The following is a 16,594-nucleotide window of genomic DNA, read 5'->3' as shown; positions in this document are numbered from 1 at the left end:
TAGTCTAGCAGGAGCTGATAAAATTCAGTGACATAAATCATGATTAGTGTGACAATCCAGCCTGCAGGATAACAATAAATAATGCAAAGAAGATGCAAATGCATTGCATTTTAGCAAGCAGTGACACAACCTTATTGAAAATACCTGCATAGACTTGAGACTGAAAGGAGGTTTCTTACACGGCAGAAGTTTTCCCATTCTAAATGATTGTGTATAAGCATTATTAGCCAAGCCTATCTTTGGCCTCATGCTTTCAGTTTGATATGATGTGACCCGAATATCTGCCCTAATGTAACTCTCTTATCTAGTCCTCATCCAAGCAGTCTCATGGGCAGCTGCGTTTATGCTTTGAATACAAGAAACTATTCTCTGCTTTTGAGCGGGAAAAAAAGCACAACAAGGCACAAAGACTCACACAAAAAATGCTCTTTGTGTCAAGGGCAGGGTGATATTCAGACACCCCCAAAAATTAAATTAGGCTGACAGGTCTAGGAGGTAAAAAACACCCTAAACCAGACAGAGGGGCTCCACAAATAAATAAATATTCATATTAGATTAAAAGAGGCAAAAAATTGTCTTCTGAGACACTGTGTAGGGAATGGCATTCCTTATGCTTCTTATATCATTCAGGAATACAGAAAGACTTCTGGTCAACTCCCAGGAATGCTCCTGTTCCAGAGTTTGAAAGGAGAATGATTTGGCAATCATAGAAAGAATGTTCTCTCTGAATCCAAAACAACTCTGTGCCTAATTAGAGGAGTCTTACCCAGGCCTCACCCCACACCTCACTGCTGTAGAACACTGTATTTTTTAGCTCAGATGGATAACATCTCAGATTAAATCTCAGGGCTGAAATTATATTCCAGATTATTGGCAGATACGTGTGTACTTCGGGGAAGAGGAGGGTGCATTGCAATTTTTGTTCTGTATCTCTACACACAGGCATTGACAATACTTTTATTACATTTTTTGACAGGGCTGGCTGTGTTGCTGTTTCTGGAGATTGCCTGACTCAGGATGGTGGCCAAGAGGAAGTACCATGAGATTAGGTTGTACCTTGCTGAAGTCACAGCAGATGTTCCAGTGAGACCAATCCTAACAGTGATAACTCCATTGATACAATGAAAATAGTTGGTTATGGGTCATTCTGCTTTCTGACACTGCAGAGTAAACAAAGAACTTGATGGATTTTGTCTCAATCCCTTCTTCCTTTTCTGTGAAAGATTCAGCCATTCTTTCTTGAAAATACTAAATGTATGTAACTCCACTGAGGTTTTTTTCTTATGAAGTTAACAGAAATTTATAGCAATACACTCATTCACTTAAATGGGACCAGAATCTCACTCCTAATTATTTTTTTTGTTTGTTTCACCTAAACATTCTAGAATATGAATAAACTCTTGATTTGGAGAACAAACAATTTCAGTGATCTCTCATTACTTGAAGTCTTTTTGATTGCATATAGCTGCAGGAAGCCTGTAGGAAGAATGTCAGTGCAGAAACCTCTACAACTTGAGCAAAGCTTTATGGTCTAACCATCCTTTCTCTGACACTGGTCACAAAAACAGCCAAGTCTCACGAGGGTGTCCTCCTACAGATCTGTTGCCCTCCACATTGAAAAGTTCATAGTAAATCATTTCTGTGCAGCCTTCATTAGATTTATGGCCCCTGTGTCTTTAGTTGGATGAAAACCATTTCTTCTGGAGCCTTGCCAAAATTTTAGCTGCTACACCGAAAGAGGAATTACAAAGGAGCTTCATACCTGTCATGTAGGGAAACTAAGGCTAGAAAAAGGAGATTGCTTGAAACAAAGTCACCATCTCCCATGTCCCAAAACCTATGCAATCCACTAAGTTATTCTGTTTTCCTAAAACAACAGCTCCGTACACCTTCATCATCAAAATCAGAAATAAGCAACAGGCAGTGGGAAGGAATGCCACGCTCCAATTCATGCTGTTTTGTTTTGTTTTACCTTAAAAGTCTCTTTGATATTTTTATACCATCAGACAGCAGACAGTTCTTTTTTTTTTTCTTTTTTTTTTTTTTTTAACTTCTTCCCTCTGGACAAGTAGGATATTAATATTATCCCTGTAACAAGCAGCAGAAGGAATAAAACATCTAGGTAAATACTGCAAGTGAGATTAAAACTCTCTAGCTTTCTGATGTAACCCTGTGACATAGCGTTTCTAGTGAATTAAACCAAATGTACAAGTATTTAACGACTAATCCTTTTAAGTATTTTAATGCCCCAATGAAGATTTCTTATAGGGAGAGGCAAAGCATATGTGGTTTCCGTTAGAGTCTGCCTGCAGGCAGAGGATTGAGCAGATTGGCTTTTTTTTTTTTTTTTTTTTTTTAGCTCTCCCCCCCCCTCTTTTAATTAATTAATATTTCCCTGCTTTTGTTGTTTTTGGCGGGCGGGTGCTGAATGGACAGCTCCCGCCGGCGGGGCTGCAGGGGGGACTCACCCCGCAGCCGGGGGAGGGAGAGGGGAGGGGGGGGCACATCGCAGCCTGCTTCTGGCTGCAAGAAAGAAAAGGGATACTAAACAGGCTTTCTTCCTCCCCTGGGTTACTACAAACAACTAACCTGGCTCAGGGGGGCTCTTTGAAGACAATAAAGAAAAGTAACTTTTCATTTTAGAAGCCCATCCTGCAGGGCAGCAGGTATTAAGGTGATGATAACATTCCATGTATGCATCTAAATATATATATATAAATATAGGCACACACATTTATATAGATTCAGACTAGATAAGGATGAATTTTTATATGATGAGGGGGGTGAAATACTGGCACAGGTTGTCCAGAGAGGTGGTGGATGCCCCATCCCTGGAAACATTCGATGTCAAGTTGAATGGAGCTCTGAGCAACCTGGTCTAGTTGGAGATGCTCCTGCTCATTGCAGGGAGGTTGGACAAGATGGCCTTTAAGGGTCCCTTCCATCCCAAACTGTTCTATGATTCTATGATATACATCTTCTTTTTATGTGTAAAACTTCCCAGCCGTAGGGAATAATATTTTCTCCTCTGTTAATAGCCAGACCAGTGTCATGCACTGCAGGGCAAGAAATCGATGCTCATCACTATAAACAAAATTGATCTCCTGTTTAAGCTAATCTTTAAGAGTTGCAAATTTAGGGTCAGGGTTGAGGTCATATGGAAACCAAATGTTCATATTTCCAGCTGAGGGAAATATATCCCCTTCCTATGCACTTTTGGATGCACAATAGCCAAAACAGGATTCTGGAGGGATATGAATGTGGGTGCAAAGTCTAGACCATGCACTTGTGTCTCTGCAGGCAGGTGGGATTGCTAACAACACCTCAGCATTTCCCAGGGACATGGCAAGGAATTGCATGTGCATAAGGAGTGTGTTTGTATATTTCAAAATAACAGACCAGAGGTTCAACTGATTCAGATGGAAGGTGACTCAATTATTGTGTTGATTTCTCAAAAAACTAAGATATAAAATAGCTGTGAAAATTACTGTAAAATCTCTCTCTTTCACTATCATATATACATAAAAATGCATGATGTATCTGCATGATGTATATATGTGTGATATATGTTTACAGGAAGAAAGAGTCAAGGTCCTTATTGTTGTCACAGATTTGTTTCATTAAGAAAATAGAAAAATGTACAGAAGCATTGTTAGAAATAGCAATTTTCAGTCTTTTTATGATAAATAATATATTCATTTGACCATCATTTAATACATGGCCCATGTCCCTTGCCCCTAAAACATACAAACCAAAGTTATATCCTGGTCTCTGCTAATCTGAATACCAGTTTCTGTTTCCATCCTGAATGAATATTGCTTACTGGTGTTAAATCCACTTCCTTGAAATGTTTTTTAACTCTAGAAATAAGGTTAAGCATTTGTTTCAGCACTTTGCTGATGGTGTCAGAAAGATACAGCCCATTGTCTTTAAACTGCTGAAAATGTTGTACTTCAGTGGCAAACATTTTATTGTATAATCAAAAACTGGTGATTGTCCATGTTTTGTTCACTGGGCTGCAAATAATCATTTCAGAACAGCCAGACAGCACAAACTGAGGGGAATTACTGCTGAAAATCACACTTTGATTCACAGTTCAGAAACTGAGTAATTAGGCTGTCCACAGAACATATATGTACATATATATATATATATACACATATATATATATACACATATATATATGATGGTATTGCCATACAGGAGGGATTGTGGGAAGGAAGGAAGGAAGAAAAGAAGGAAGGAAGGGAGGGAGGAAGGAAGGAAGAAAGGAAGGAAGGAATTTTTCTCACGGTTCTCAAAAATATATATTTTTCAGTTTTCAGACAACATAACTAACATTTTAAATTAAAGACATTTTCTTGGCCAACATTATTACATTCTTATTTTCCCTTTTATTCTTCTTATAACACAAATCCAAATATTTTCTTAGGGCATTTTTCTTTGAGTTTCAGGGAAAGAATTCCATTGATTTAAGGTGATTTTAGGATGAGGTCCCTCATTTAAGAGAGTACTAGTCTTTTACAGCCTCCTTCCTTCTCTAGTATGCTCAGGCCCACAGAGGTCAAAGAGATAACTGGCTTAGACAGGGATTACTGGCTTGAGTCAAGGATGCAGAATGGAGCTCACAGGGAGCTCCAGCAGCACATTCATCATCAATCCTCTGGTAACTAGAGGTTGTGAATGATGCCTCCTCTATCAGAGATCTCATTCCAGAATCAGATCCTGCAGAGAAGATCTTATTTCTGGAAAGACAAAAAAAAAAAAAAAAAGCTCCTTCTGCCAAATGAATTTTAATGCCCAATTTTAAAGTAATAGAAATCCCAAAATCTCTTGCTTTTATGCATGAGCTATTATGATCAATTGGGAAATTAAAATATGTTTTTAAAGCATAAATACCTATTCCCTCGGTGGAATCTTATGTCTCTGAAGTAGCTGGCTTCAGTTTTGGGGATACAGCTTATGCATTTTAATGGCAAATGCCTGAATACTGAACCAATGAAAAATATATAGTGGTTTCTTTACACCTTCCCAGGATTCTTGGGTCAATACAAGTCCCATTTTCAAATATGTTAACAAATATATGTGTTCAGTGAAAATCATATATTACTTAACCCAAATACAGATTTATTTGAGCTATTCAGAGCAATTCCAGGCTCTTGAGAAAAGAATCTCTTTAAAATATTAATAGTATTACACCTAATTTTAAAGTGTTAAGGCTACAAATTCAGTGTAAGGGATAAAAAAATCAATGAAAATATGTATCAATGCAGATATATATATGGGGGAAAAAATGGAAGCAGCCATCAATACATGACTTATAAGCTGAGGACAAAGATATCAGCCTTACCTTTGAATTTACTCTTTTAACTTCGTGACAAAACCTTAATGTTATTTAAACACATAGTAGGGAGCAGGGTTTAATTAGGTAAGGAAACTTGCTCAACATTACTGCCACTGCATAAGTGTGTGAGCACAGTGGAGAACACTCAATAATCCAAAGGACCTGACACTGTATTATTTATTGGAATGTCTGCATTAATTATGGATGACTCTAATATAAGGTACATCTTTAATACATCACAGTCTACAGATGTTTTCATTCTCCACTACCAGAGAGAAGTTTAATGATAAGATTTTGCCTCATACATCGAAAGGCATCCAGAAAATAATATGGATAATATCTTCTTAGCCAGTTCATGATCAGGATTATTTCCTAAAGTCCTAGTTTAGCTAGAACATGTGGAGAGTTTGGTTTAAACTTGCCCTGTGGACTAAAACTGGCAAGAGGAAAAAACATAAATCTTTTAATGAGATGCACTAGGTGACTGCAAAATTTCCAGTTTCATTACCAGTGCTTTCTCCTGAGCAGCAAAATCTAAGGTTGTGATGACAGTTCCCACTGAATTTTAATGGCTTGATGCAAAATCCCCATCACATATGGATCTTTCCTGTTGCCTTGGTTGAGAAAGGATATTATGCTACATCAAAGAGCAGGAATATCCCATAGAGCTTCCTCCTATACTACTTTCTGTGGAAGTAGGCTTCAGAACTTTTCTTTGGTAGCTAGTTTTAAAAAAAGACAGTGAAAGTGTCTTATAAATTTTCTAGAAATCAGATGATTTTGAAGGAAAATATGGAATTCAGAGATTCAAGAGCCAAGTGAAAGTGCTGGAGAATCATTCTCCTAACTCTACATTTTTCCTCTATTCCACTCTTGTCCTGAGGAATGTCCCTGTTGAAATCCACAATATTTTACATGAATTATTAGATCCAGGAGACCTAGGTTCAAATAAGTCCATATCATAAAAATCATAGAATGGTTTGGGTTGGAAGAGACCTTACACATCATCTCATTCCAACCCCCTGCCGTGGGCAGGGACACCTTCCACTAGACCGTGTTGTCAGATCCCCATCCAGCCTGGCCTTGAACACTTCCAGGGATGAAGCATCCACAGCTTCTCTGGGCAACGTGTTCTAGTGCCTCAAGAAATGGAGCAAAAATTTGAATGAGGACTCTGGTTAATTTTCAAGTCACATTTTGGGGCTTTTCACCATCATGTGGTTTTCCAGGATCAGGTTTCATTTTGCTCTAGAGTTAAATTTCTAACCTCATCCCATTTCATGAACAGAGCTGTTTATGTCTGTGTCTCCTTTTAAGTTTCCCAGTGTGGTACTAATAGTGGAAATAACTTGCAGCAACAATATTGCTGGAGAAATTGTAGGTGTAACAGCTAGAAAGTGTGGTCAGAGCAAGAAAACACATGATCACAATTTAAAAAAAAAAAAAGGCATTGTTATCATAGAGAAAGATTCTTTAAGGGACAATTTCTGTCTTTCTTGATATAAACTTGAGGGCACAAAATATTGGTGGGACATCTGTGACTGCTTCCTTTCCCAAAATTTAAAAGCCTCAATGGCTTAGAAGCAAGGAGGAATTGGCTGATGAGCTATTGATGTGAAGGAAGGTAGGGCTTTCACATAGGGGAGAAGTTAGCTTCTAGTTAGGTTTGTAATTATAACCAAACTTCCCTTTTCAGAACAGCAAACCACACAGAATATGAGAAATTTACCAAATCATCAGATAGACAGGAGAAAGAAGGAGATTTTTAAAAGATTCTCCAAAATTATCGTGATTCTGTTTCTCACACCAGTAAATACCTTCAGATAGCATCAGAACCAGAAAAGGATTTAAGGGTAAAAAAAAGGTGACACTTAGAGGTGAGATGGATCAGGTAAAGAGAAAAGAGGTCTGAGAGGATCACCTAATGAAGGGGAGTAAATCCAAGAGATGTGAGAGAAGCCAAGTTGAGCAATGAAAGAACTGTACAAGAGAGCAAGATAAATAAAGTAATAGGACATTCTTCAAGTAAGCAGAAGTCACTGGAAAATAAAAATGACCTCTAAGAGGTGGCAAGAGCAATTGACTGAAGAAGTAGTGTTTGCTTTCCAGAGAAACCTGGAAGGAGGGAGGGAGGCTTTTCATTGTCTCAGTATTTGCAGAGCTGGAGCGAGGACAGCTGCCACAGACAGTCAGCGTGTTACCCCCCTAAGGGATGAGATGGAGATGCCGAAAGAAATTAGGAACATGGCAGGAAAAGGCACTTGCAAAACAGCAGTGTTGTGTGAAGATTGAAAGGGGGGAAGTCCCACAAGGGGGTAGAGTGGAGGCAGCCTGTTTTTCTTGTTGCAGGTGCCTAAAGGAGAGAGAAAAGGCGGGCAGACAGCTTGATAACAAAACAGTGGTGATGAAATAAATGCCTTAAAGCAGGAGTATGTGCACGACCAAGATACACCAGAGGCTGTTGTAAAGGAGGACCAGGTGGAGAGGCCTCTGTGGAGCAGGTACAGCCCTAGGAGCCATGTAGGAAGGGGCCCTAGGCAGCTTCTCCAGGAGGATCTCCACAACTCAACAAGCCTAAGCCAAGACAAGCTGCTTTCTTGGGGTCTGGCTGGAGAGCAAAGACAGATGGGATGGGGGACTCAACAACTCAGGGAGCTGTGGGGAAGCAGCCAGAGAGGGAGAAATGAGATGGCTGCAAGACCAGATGAGTGGAGAGGATAAACATGAGGAGCAGCTCCATGAAAGAAGTAAATCTGTGGTTGTGGGAGAGGGTGCTTGAAGAAGAAAGAGAGAAGTCACATCACCAGGACTCTTATCTCAAGAAATAATAGGCCAGGTACAGGAACTGTGGAGTTCATAGCCCTGTTTGGCCTGGAATAGGCAGCAGCCAGCAGGGGAGAGAGAGTCTGAGGAAGATGAGGACAGGGGGTAGTGAACCAGTCAAATGAATGGAAAGGGATCTCTCACTGACAGGCAGTCAACAGGCCATCCTTGCCAAGTATCTGGAAAGTCTTGTTGCAAAGCAGCGGCCACAAATTCTGCCCTCCTGCTCCTTGCATGGAATGGTATGAATGGCATTCACTCCAAGTGAGCATCGGTCTGTTTTTCATTAAGGCAATATTGACCAATATTGACACCTTTCAAGCCATCTCACCTTTCTCTTTACTCTGAGTGACACCAGGCAGCTGCCCTTAAGTCTTCCTGAAAGCCTCAGCAAAGCAGGAAGCCTTGCTGCCATCAAAGAAATGACTGGAGACACCAGTTATCCTCTTTAATTTTTGACTAGCGTATTTACAGTACTTTAATTGCTTGCAAATGCATTTTTCTCTGTCCCATTATGTTGCCTCTCGGCTGTTGTGGTGAGGCAGAATACAAATTTGCAAGGAGGAGGAAACGTGGCGGTGGGCTTCGAAGCTGTGCTCAAAAGGCAGGGAAAAAAATCTTTTGCAGGACATCTCTTGTCTTGTAACTTGAAGAAAACCACTTTAAAACTCCCCACTTTCATTGCCCATAGCTACACTCTGTGAACTTGAGTGTCAAATCATCCTCCTTGGCAGAGAAAATGCAATACAATGTAATTTGTACTCTCAAAATAATGGTTCTTAAAGGGAAACGAGGAAAAAAGTATCTCGCTCACAGAGAGAGGTTCGCTTGAAAATGCAGGTGAGTAATCTGTGGGTGTATGTGAAGGGAGGAGGGTTATCAACTCCCTCTCTCCCACCTGCAGAAGTCTGGACCTCTCCCAGAGTTTTCCCTGCATGTGAAGTTCAGGGATGGTGATGCTCAGCACAGAGGGGGCCCATGTTTAGGTTCAGCCCTTCTGCCAGAGAAGAGGGAGGAATTCAACAGATCAAGAGAAAAAGGTAAGGCAAAGGATCACAGAATATTCTGAGTTCGAAGGGACCCACAAGGATCACCGAGTCCAACTCCGAAGTTATCAGCTCACACAAGGACATAAACCCACAAGTTTGGCATTATTAGCACCGTGCTCCAACCAATGGAGCTAATCTCGGTATCAATAACAATAGATCTGCAAACAATGGCCAGGACCTACTGACTCACAAAAGTGACCCCAGGGCTGCCTTTGTTTTAGGTCAGATGAGCATTCCCAAAGCTCACAGTCCGCAAATTTTAGGAACCGCAGAGGACAAAGAGGAGGGAAAAGCGTATTGAGCAAAAAACCCTTACTGGCTGCACAAGGAGGACTTCTCTTTCCGTCTTCCTCAGAAAAGAGCATCATAAAGGATGGCACTGCTGGCTCTAGCTGCCCGTGATGGCTTCAACTACTTTCTGGTCTCATTCAGACACAAGAAACCCCAGAAAAAGTCATCAGAAGTTTAGGTCCAACAAAGACCAAGTTTTGGTGACTTTCAGTGGAAGAGAAGGCTCTTAATTAAGAAGCAAATTAAACTATTATTGTGCGACCAGCAAAATGCAGAAGTTAAGGCAGGATGGAGAAATGAGAGGAAAAGATGTGATTTCAGGCTCCTAAACGCTGGGAAACGTTTGTAAGTCAAACAGGAGGTGAGAGAGCTCAATCAGTCTCGGGAGCTGCTTTCATACAGCAGCCAGACGTCAAGCCCAGACTGTCCCTGCAGCAGCACCAGACGCTCTGCACACTTCAGTGAACCATCAGGGGAAGTGAGATGATCCCAGGGAAGAACTTCTTATTTTCTTGTTGTTTTTATTTTTTTTCTCCAAAATCCCCACCTTTCAGAGCAGCCCCGTCCGACTGTTTTTCCAGACTCCTTAAAAACACAAAAACAAACCTAAAACCAACCTCCCTTTCTGTAGCTCAGGAGCAGAAGCAAAACTTTAGGCAAGGGATAAACAACGTGCTCAGCCACAAAGAAACTCAAGGCAAAGTCTGTCTGCTCTGCTCATAGCGCTGGTTGGAAAATCAGAAAGCTCCCAATTAACTTTCCTGAAAGATTTTTCTTTGGGAGCAATTAATAAGTGCTTTGCAGTTTGACTCGCGTTATTAATTGGATTGGGGGGAGTTAAAAGCGCAAACGGTCTATATGATTTTTTTTAGGGTCTGTAAACGAAGCTAACAGATGGAACTGACCAGTAACGTGCATCTGGCAAGCCGGGTTTCTTATAAACTTTCCTCCAAACAAAACCATTTTGGTGGCTTTGTTGTTGTTTGAAGCGAAGTTTGGGCTCCGAGCTGGCTGGTGGCGTGGCGGTGGGTTCGTCTGGGCTGCGTGTGCGTGGGAAGGGAGGATGGAGGGGGAAGGGGTCGGACGGGGGTCGATCTCTTACAAAACCGATCTCTGGCAGCGGGGTGATCTCCTGGAAGCGAGTTGGGAAGGCATCAGCCCTTGCACTGTGCGTGTGCTCCCCCGCAGCGCTCAGTGCTGGGTGACAACCGCACCACGGCACCCACGGGATCCAAAAGAAGGGACGCTGTCCCCAGATCCCTCTCCCACACACGTAGTTTCCTGAAAATAAAATAAATAAACAGGTTCGTAGAGGGACAAGTGTCCTGCGGGGTGATTTGGTGGGAGGCGCTGCTGCCCTGGAGCGCCCTCGGTCACAACAGGGGCTCCGTGCGCTTCGCGCTCCCTCTGCTCGGGTCGCCCTCGTCGTGTCCCCTCGCCGTGTGTGCCCCGTTCATGCACTGAGCCGGGCTTGCCTTGGCCAGGTCGAGGAAAACATTTCCTTCCTCCTCTCCCAAAAAATAAATAATAATACCTACACAGAACTAAAGTTCTAAGGTGTAAATAACTGAAAATCAGCTGAGCTGGGGAGTGCACTGCCCTGGGAGTTTTGGGAGGAGGTTTGTCCTTCCTCTCGAAGGGAAGGGACACCTCTCCCTCCTTCAGGAAAGAGTGCTAACGGTGTCTTAACTTTTTTGGTAGGTCTAAGCCTCCTTGCTCAATGCTGTGTGGCTGTTTCCACTGTGCTCGCCACATTCCAAAGGGGTGTTGGAAAGAGCAGAGTTTGTTCATTTCTAGGACTTTTTTTTCTTTAATTCTTTCAACTATCAAAATCTTGAGACGATCAAACAAAGCCTGAATGTAGAAGAATTCCTAGATTTTCTTTCAAATACACATTGGGGAGAAATATTTTTTATTCCATTAACAGCAGTAGAACTGCAGGAAATCCAAATGAAGAGAAAGAAGCAAGTCCTTCCTTCCTTCCTTCCTTCCTTCCTTCCTTCCTTCCTTCCTTCCTTCCATTCCTTCCTTCCTTCCTTCCTTCCTTCCTTCCTTCCTTCCTTCCTTCCTTCCTTCCTTCCTTCCTTCCCTCCTTCCTTCCCTCCCTTCCTCTTTCCTCCCTTTCCCGATGGGCCGGGCGGGGTGGAGGGTCGGGGGGGAGCCCATCTCCTCAGCAGCGCCCTGGAGAGCTGTGAGGTGTTCCCGCTGCCCCCCCGCCCGCCGGGATACCCGCACTTTCCCATCTCAGACAATGTATTTCCATTCCAGTCGTGTGCCTTTGTCCATTTGTAGGAAGAAAAGAGTGCTGAGTGACAGCTCCTGTTAGCCTGCATGAACAGATACCAATAAACCCTCCCAAAACCTGGACCTTAAAAAAAAAAAAAAAAGAAAAAGGAAAAAAAAAAAAGAGGCAAGAGCGAGGCAGGGAGCCACATGCCTCTTTGCCTCCGGCTTATTATTAAGACACCTTCGCAGCTTAAACGCTTAAACGCGACCCAAATTAAATGGCAATTAAAAGGGAGTTACACCCTCTCCTATCTCCAGGCTTGTCACGGGTGGAAGCTGGCCATCAGCAGAGCCTCCCCGCCGGGAAATGCCATTTGGGCTGGCATCTTCTCGAAGGGTGTGTGAGCCCCCCCTCCGCCCCGAGCTCGCCCGGCAGCGGGCGGGCCCCCCCGGGCGCTCCCCGGGCGGAGCCCGCGGTGGCTGCGGGGCTGGAGAGCCGCTACCTGGGGGCAGAGGGACAGGGGGGCGCCGGGCAGGCGGACGGGACTTATTTCCCCGAGTGGCAACTCCTCGGACCGGTGTCAGTAAATAAATAAATCACGTACCCCCTTCAGCTTTGCAACCCGGGGCTACGCAGCCTCCGTGCGTTCCCATCTCCAAAATATATCGGCACTTGGAAATGTCGAGCCAGTGGTCTTTAGCTCTTGCGTCCCCTTCCTTATTTTTCTTCCCCCTATTACAGATGTGATTCCGTAGATCTATATGTATTTTATGTATAATTCCATATCATATGTCACTGCAGTGATACTTTGTGGTCTCACCCTAGTTTTATGTTTGAAAATGCTATTTAAAGAAGCCTGTAAGATAACATATTAGGCAGCTTTAAAAGCAGGTTGGAGTGTGGGGTGGACTTAAATTCGATGTAAATGAAAGGGTAAAAAAAAACAAAAAACAAACCCCAAACCAAAACAAACCACATAGTTTTCATTTAGGAAAAAAAATACAGTTAAACAGACACACATACAAATGTGCAATCTTAGATTCTGGTCAGTAAAAAGCAGTATAATCAACAGGAAGGAGCACTTACCTATTTAAAAGGATGGTTTAATAATATATATTAATATATATTAGCTTTATGTCTTCCCAATAAAATGTACACAAAATACCCCCTTCGATCAGATTAGTTCCCATATTAGCCTGGGTAAGAAAAAGCATTCTAAAGAGTGGAGGAAAAAATGTATAAAAATGTTGAAAGAACCTACAGTTCCTTATTAGGCGAAGATACAATATTTATTCCTTGTCTCCTGGGATGAAGCTCCTCTATCTATTGTCCTCCCAGTTCTCAGTGCTGATGCTTAATTTTCAAAACTTCTATATTACCAAGGGACCTACGACATCAGCCAAAGAAATACCCAGCAAGTACAAAATCTGATCCAGGGAGCAGCTTTTGTGCAGAGGGAAAATTTTGTTCCTACAGGTTTTTAAGGAGGTGCATGGAAAAGCGAGAGATCTGATCTATGCAGATACATTGCAAATTCTCTCTGTCTGTAGAGATTTTTTCTAAAAAAAATTGGGGAAATACATGAACTTTGGATTTTTCAAATTTTTCCTTTTTTTTTTTTTTTTTTTTTTTTTAAATTTGGAGAGGGGAGTTTTATCCAGAGTTGGGGGTTTTTTCCTCTTTCTTTTTTTTTTTTTTTTTTTTTCGGAGAACCAAAAAATGTCAACTACCTTTCCAGGTCTCGTCCACGATGCAGAGGTATTTTGTGTGTGTGAGTGTGTGTGTGTGCGTGTGTGGATGTGTGTGTGCGTGTGTGTGCATATGTGTGTGTGTATGTGCCTGTGTGGTTGTTTCCATTTTTTTAAAATCCATATTGGACCGTTACATTTAATTATAATCCGGCTTCAGAGATAACTTAAAGAAGTATAGAGAGAAAATTCGTTATGACATCTGTCGCCAGCAAGGGCAACTCATTACCACGTTAAAACCGTTGCCAGAACGAAAATCAGAATAATACCCCTAATAATATAATGAAGTGGAGGGAAATCACCACCAGCTCGCCAGGAATGGGGAGTTCTCGCTAGAAAGCAGGACTCTCCTTTCTTTCGAAACGCAGGGAAAGGAGGGGGGGAATTTTGGATCTGATTCGTTATTTTAAAAAGAAAGAAAAATAGGGGTTCAAAAAAAAAAAAAAGAAGGGAAGGAAGGAAGGAAGAAAGGAAGGCAAACAGGCGGCAAAGCTTTCTCAATGTGTAACGCTGTAACATAGGGACGGGACTTGTGTGTATTCTCGGTAGTTTCCTCTGTTTGATGACTTTTTTTTTGTGTCAGCCCCAGATATTACAGCTGTGATCAGGAGGAGGATGGATAGATGGATGGACAGATAGATAGATAGATAGTTTTTATTTCAGTGCGTGGATTTCTTTCACTTTACTGTATTAAGGGCAGGCTGGGCTGTTTATGATTTTTCGAACAGACCTTTATGGCACCAGCCCAAGGTAGGAAAGGATCTTTTGTTGCTGGGGTTGCCGCTCGCAGGCTTAGACGCTTCTGCAGGGGGAGAAGCTATGCAGGACAGCGTGCTTGGAAGAACCGTACCTGGGGCTTTCAATGACAAACCTCCAGTTTTGGGGTCTTCTTTTCACTTCTTCTTTTCAGATACGTCATGACGGATCAAACAGTTACCGTTTGATGCAGCTTGGATGCCTGGAGTCTGTGGCCAACTCGACCGTCGCCTATTCCTCCTCATCTCCTCTCACTTACTCTACCACGGGCACCGAGTTCGCCTCCCCGTACTTCTCCACTAACCACCAGTACACCCCACTGCACCACCAGTCCTTCCACTACGAGTTCCAACACAGCCACCCGGCAGTCAACCCCGACGCTTACTCCTTGAACTCTCTCCATCACTCCCAGCAATATTACCAGCAGATCCACCATGGAGAACCCACTGATTTTATCAACCTGCACAATGCGCGGGCGCTCAAGTCCTCTTGCTTGGACGAGCAGAGGAGAGAGCTGGGGTGCTTAGATGCTTACCGCCGCCACGACCTGTCTCTTATGAGCCATGGATCCCAATATGGGATGCATCCAGATCAAAGACTCCTGCCAGGACCAAGCCTCGGGCTTGCAGCCTCGGGAGCAGACGATTTGCAGGTAAATAGCATGCGATCTCCTTTCGAGGTACCTTCTTCTCCCCTCCCCCCGCCCTGGACCCCCCTAACTCCCCCTCCCCCCCAGTCTCCCACCCCCATTTTCCTCTGCTCGGAATAGCTCATACAAAGGAGGGACGATTCATCCCAAATCCGATCCAGAGCCCGTCCCCTCCAGATTAGTAGCGACAAGCAAAAAATGTGGAGGGAACAAAACCCAAAACAAAGCAAGTTGTCTTTCTTGGCCAAACAAACAAACAAATTAAACAAAAACAACCTCGCTCCTGCCTTCCACGCGTGGGTTGTGTCTCTGTGATGGCTGAGACCATGGGGCTCATCCGGAGATCTGGGGATGCGTGTGTGCCTGTACCAGCCCTTACCAAAGTCACACAGAATCCAAACAAAACCAAACCAAACCCATCTTCCTGTTTTTCCTAAACTTTTACTTTCTTTCGGCGAACGGAACAATTTGCAGCGACAGAGCAGGAAAATTATTTAAGAAAGGGATGGAGTAAGAAAAGAGGAAAAAAGCAGGGCAGGAAATAAATCTGCTTTCCGACAGACATACAAAGGCAAACCTTCATAGGTATGAGGCAGGAAAGAAATAAACGGGAGCAATTGTTCATCAGAGTCAGGATGATAAAAATCCCTCACAATATCCGATCTAGGCGTTAATGAGGTGAGAGATAAAGCAGATAAAGCTAAATTCACCTATCTATCTAATCATTCGTCTACTCAGCCCTAACCGGCATCTGGATCCATTCTAAAAATTGTATTTCTGTGTATCAAAACCTCAGCTTTATCCGCTCAGAAATCCTTTCATCCGCGCTAAAAATTCATCTCCGCTAAATTAAGCCGGTTGCTTAAATGAAATTGGTTTCCAAAATTGCAAACAACGCCCTCCTGTATCTAACACCCATTTCGAAATGTCCCTCAAATCAAAAGCAAACCTTCCTTCTCCCGACGAGCTGAGGAACTATGGGCTTCCCCATCAGCAGGGCGAGACAAACGGGACCGTGTTTACTGTACTTACTTTTTCCCCAAATCTCGCTCCCAGGAACACAAAGCTGGTTGGTCTTTCCAAACACATGTAGCGGTCAAAGGCTTGGGGAAAAAAAAAAAGCTAAAACAAACTTAGAACAATTCTACCCGAAGTTCGTTAAACTAAGAAGGTTTATTTTCTTCCTTTAAAATCAAATCACGAAAAAAAAATCAAACCCCTCCATTTATCAGAGAAAAGAAATATTTCTCTTTTTTCTTTTTCTTTTTTTTTTCTTTTAAGGGAAGAAAATAGACCCAACAACAAAGAATGTTATCTTTGAGGAGGAAACCTATTTAAATCTAGTTTTCTCCATTGAAATTCACTATATAATTTTATCCTCTCTGGCCATTTTTTGTTTACATTTTTCACAAGGATCTCCTTATGTTACCCCCCTCAAAAAAAAAAAAATCTGCCATTCACTGCTCAACCCAACTAAAACCTATTTACTCCTTTTTATAACCACGTCTGCTGCTGATTTTTTTGTATCTGTACAAATTTTTTTTCTTTGGCAGGCACAAAGCCTTGTATTTTTCAAAAGAGGGGATTAGGAACGTTTGCAAGACAGCAGACAATGCCTAAGTCCCGGGCAAAAAAGCACCATAGTTTATCCAATTTTCGACTTAGTGCCATTCAACTGGTCATTTATGCAATGTCATCCGACCAAAC

At 42.4% G+C, this 16,594-nt stretch overlaps 1 protein-coding gene across 4 annotated transcripts in view; it reads left to right on the top strand.

Moving 5' to 3' along the window:
- The first annotated feature begins 13,442 nt into the window (after window positions 1-13,442).
- TFAP2D (transcription factor AP-2 delta) overlaps window positions 13,443-16,594 on the top strand; it is a 46,901-nt gene continuing 43,749 nt past the window's right edge. The window contains exons 1-2 of one of the 4 annotated variants that reach the window (XM_027672690.1): window positions 13,443-13,492; window positions 14,393-14,890. In XM_027672690.1, the coding sequence (XP_027528491.1) occupies window positions 13,454-13,492; window positions 14,393-14,890 (537 nt within the window). In that variant the 5' untranslated portion in view covers window positions 13,443-13,453. Of the gene's footprint in view, window positions 13,493-13,937; window positions 14,891-16,594 lie in introns of those variants that run through there. The other 3 variants (XM_027672692.1, XM_027672691.1, XM_027672689.1) reach the window with 3 other exon arrangements.

The sequence above is a fragment of the Neopelma chrysocephalum genome, unplaced genomic scaffold, assembly GCF_003984885.1.
Source record: "Neopelma chrysocephalum unplaced genomic scaffold, ASM398488v2 Primary Assembly neopelma1_97517, whole genome shotgun sequence".
NCBI classification, from domain to species: domain Eukaryota; kingdom Metazoa; phylum Chordata; class Aves; order Passeriformes; family Pipridae; genus Neopelma; species Neopelma chrysocephalum.
This window is presented reverse-complemented; position numbering and strand designations above follow the sequence as displayed.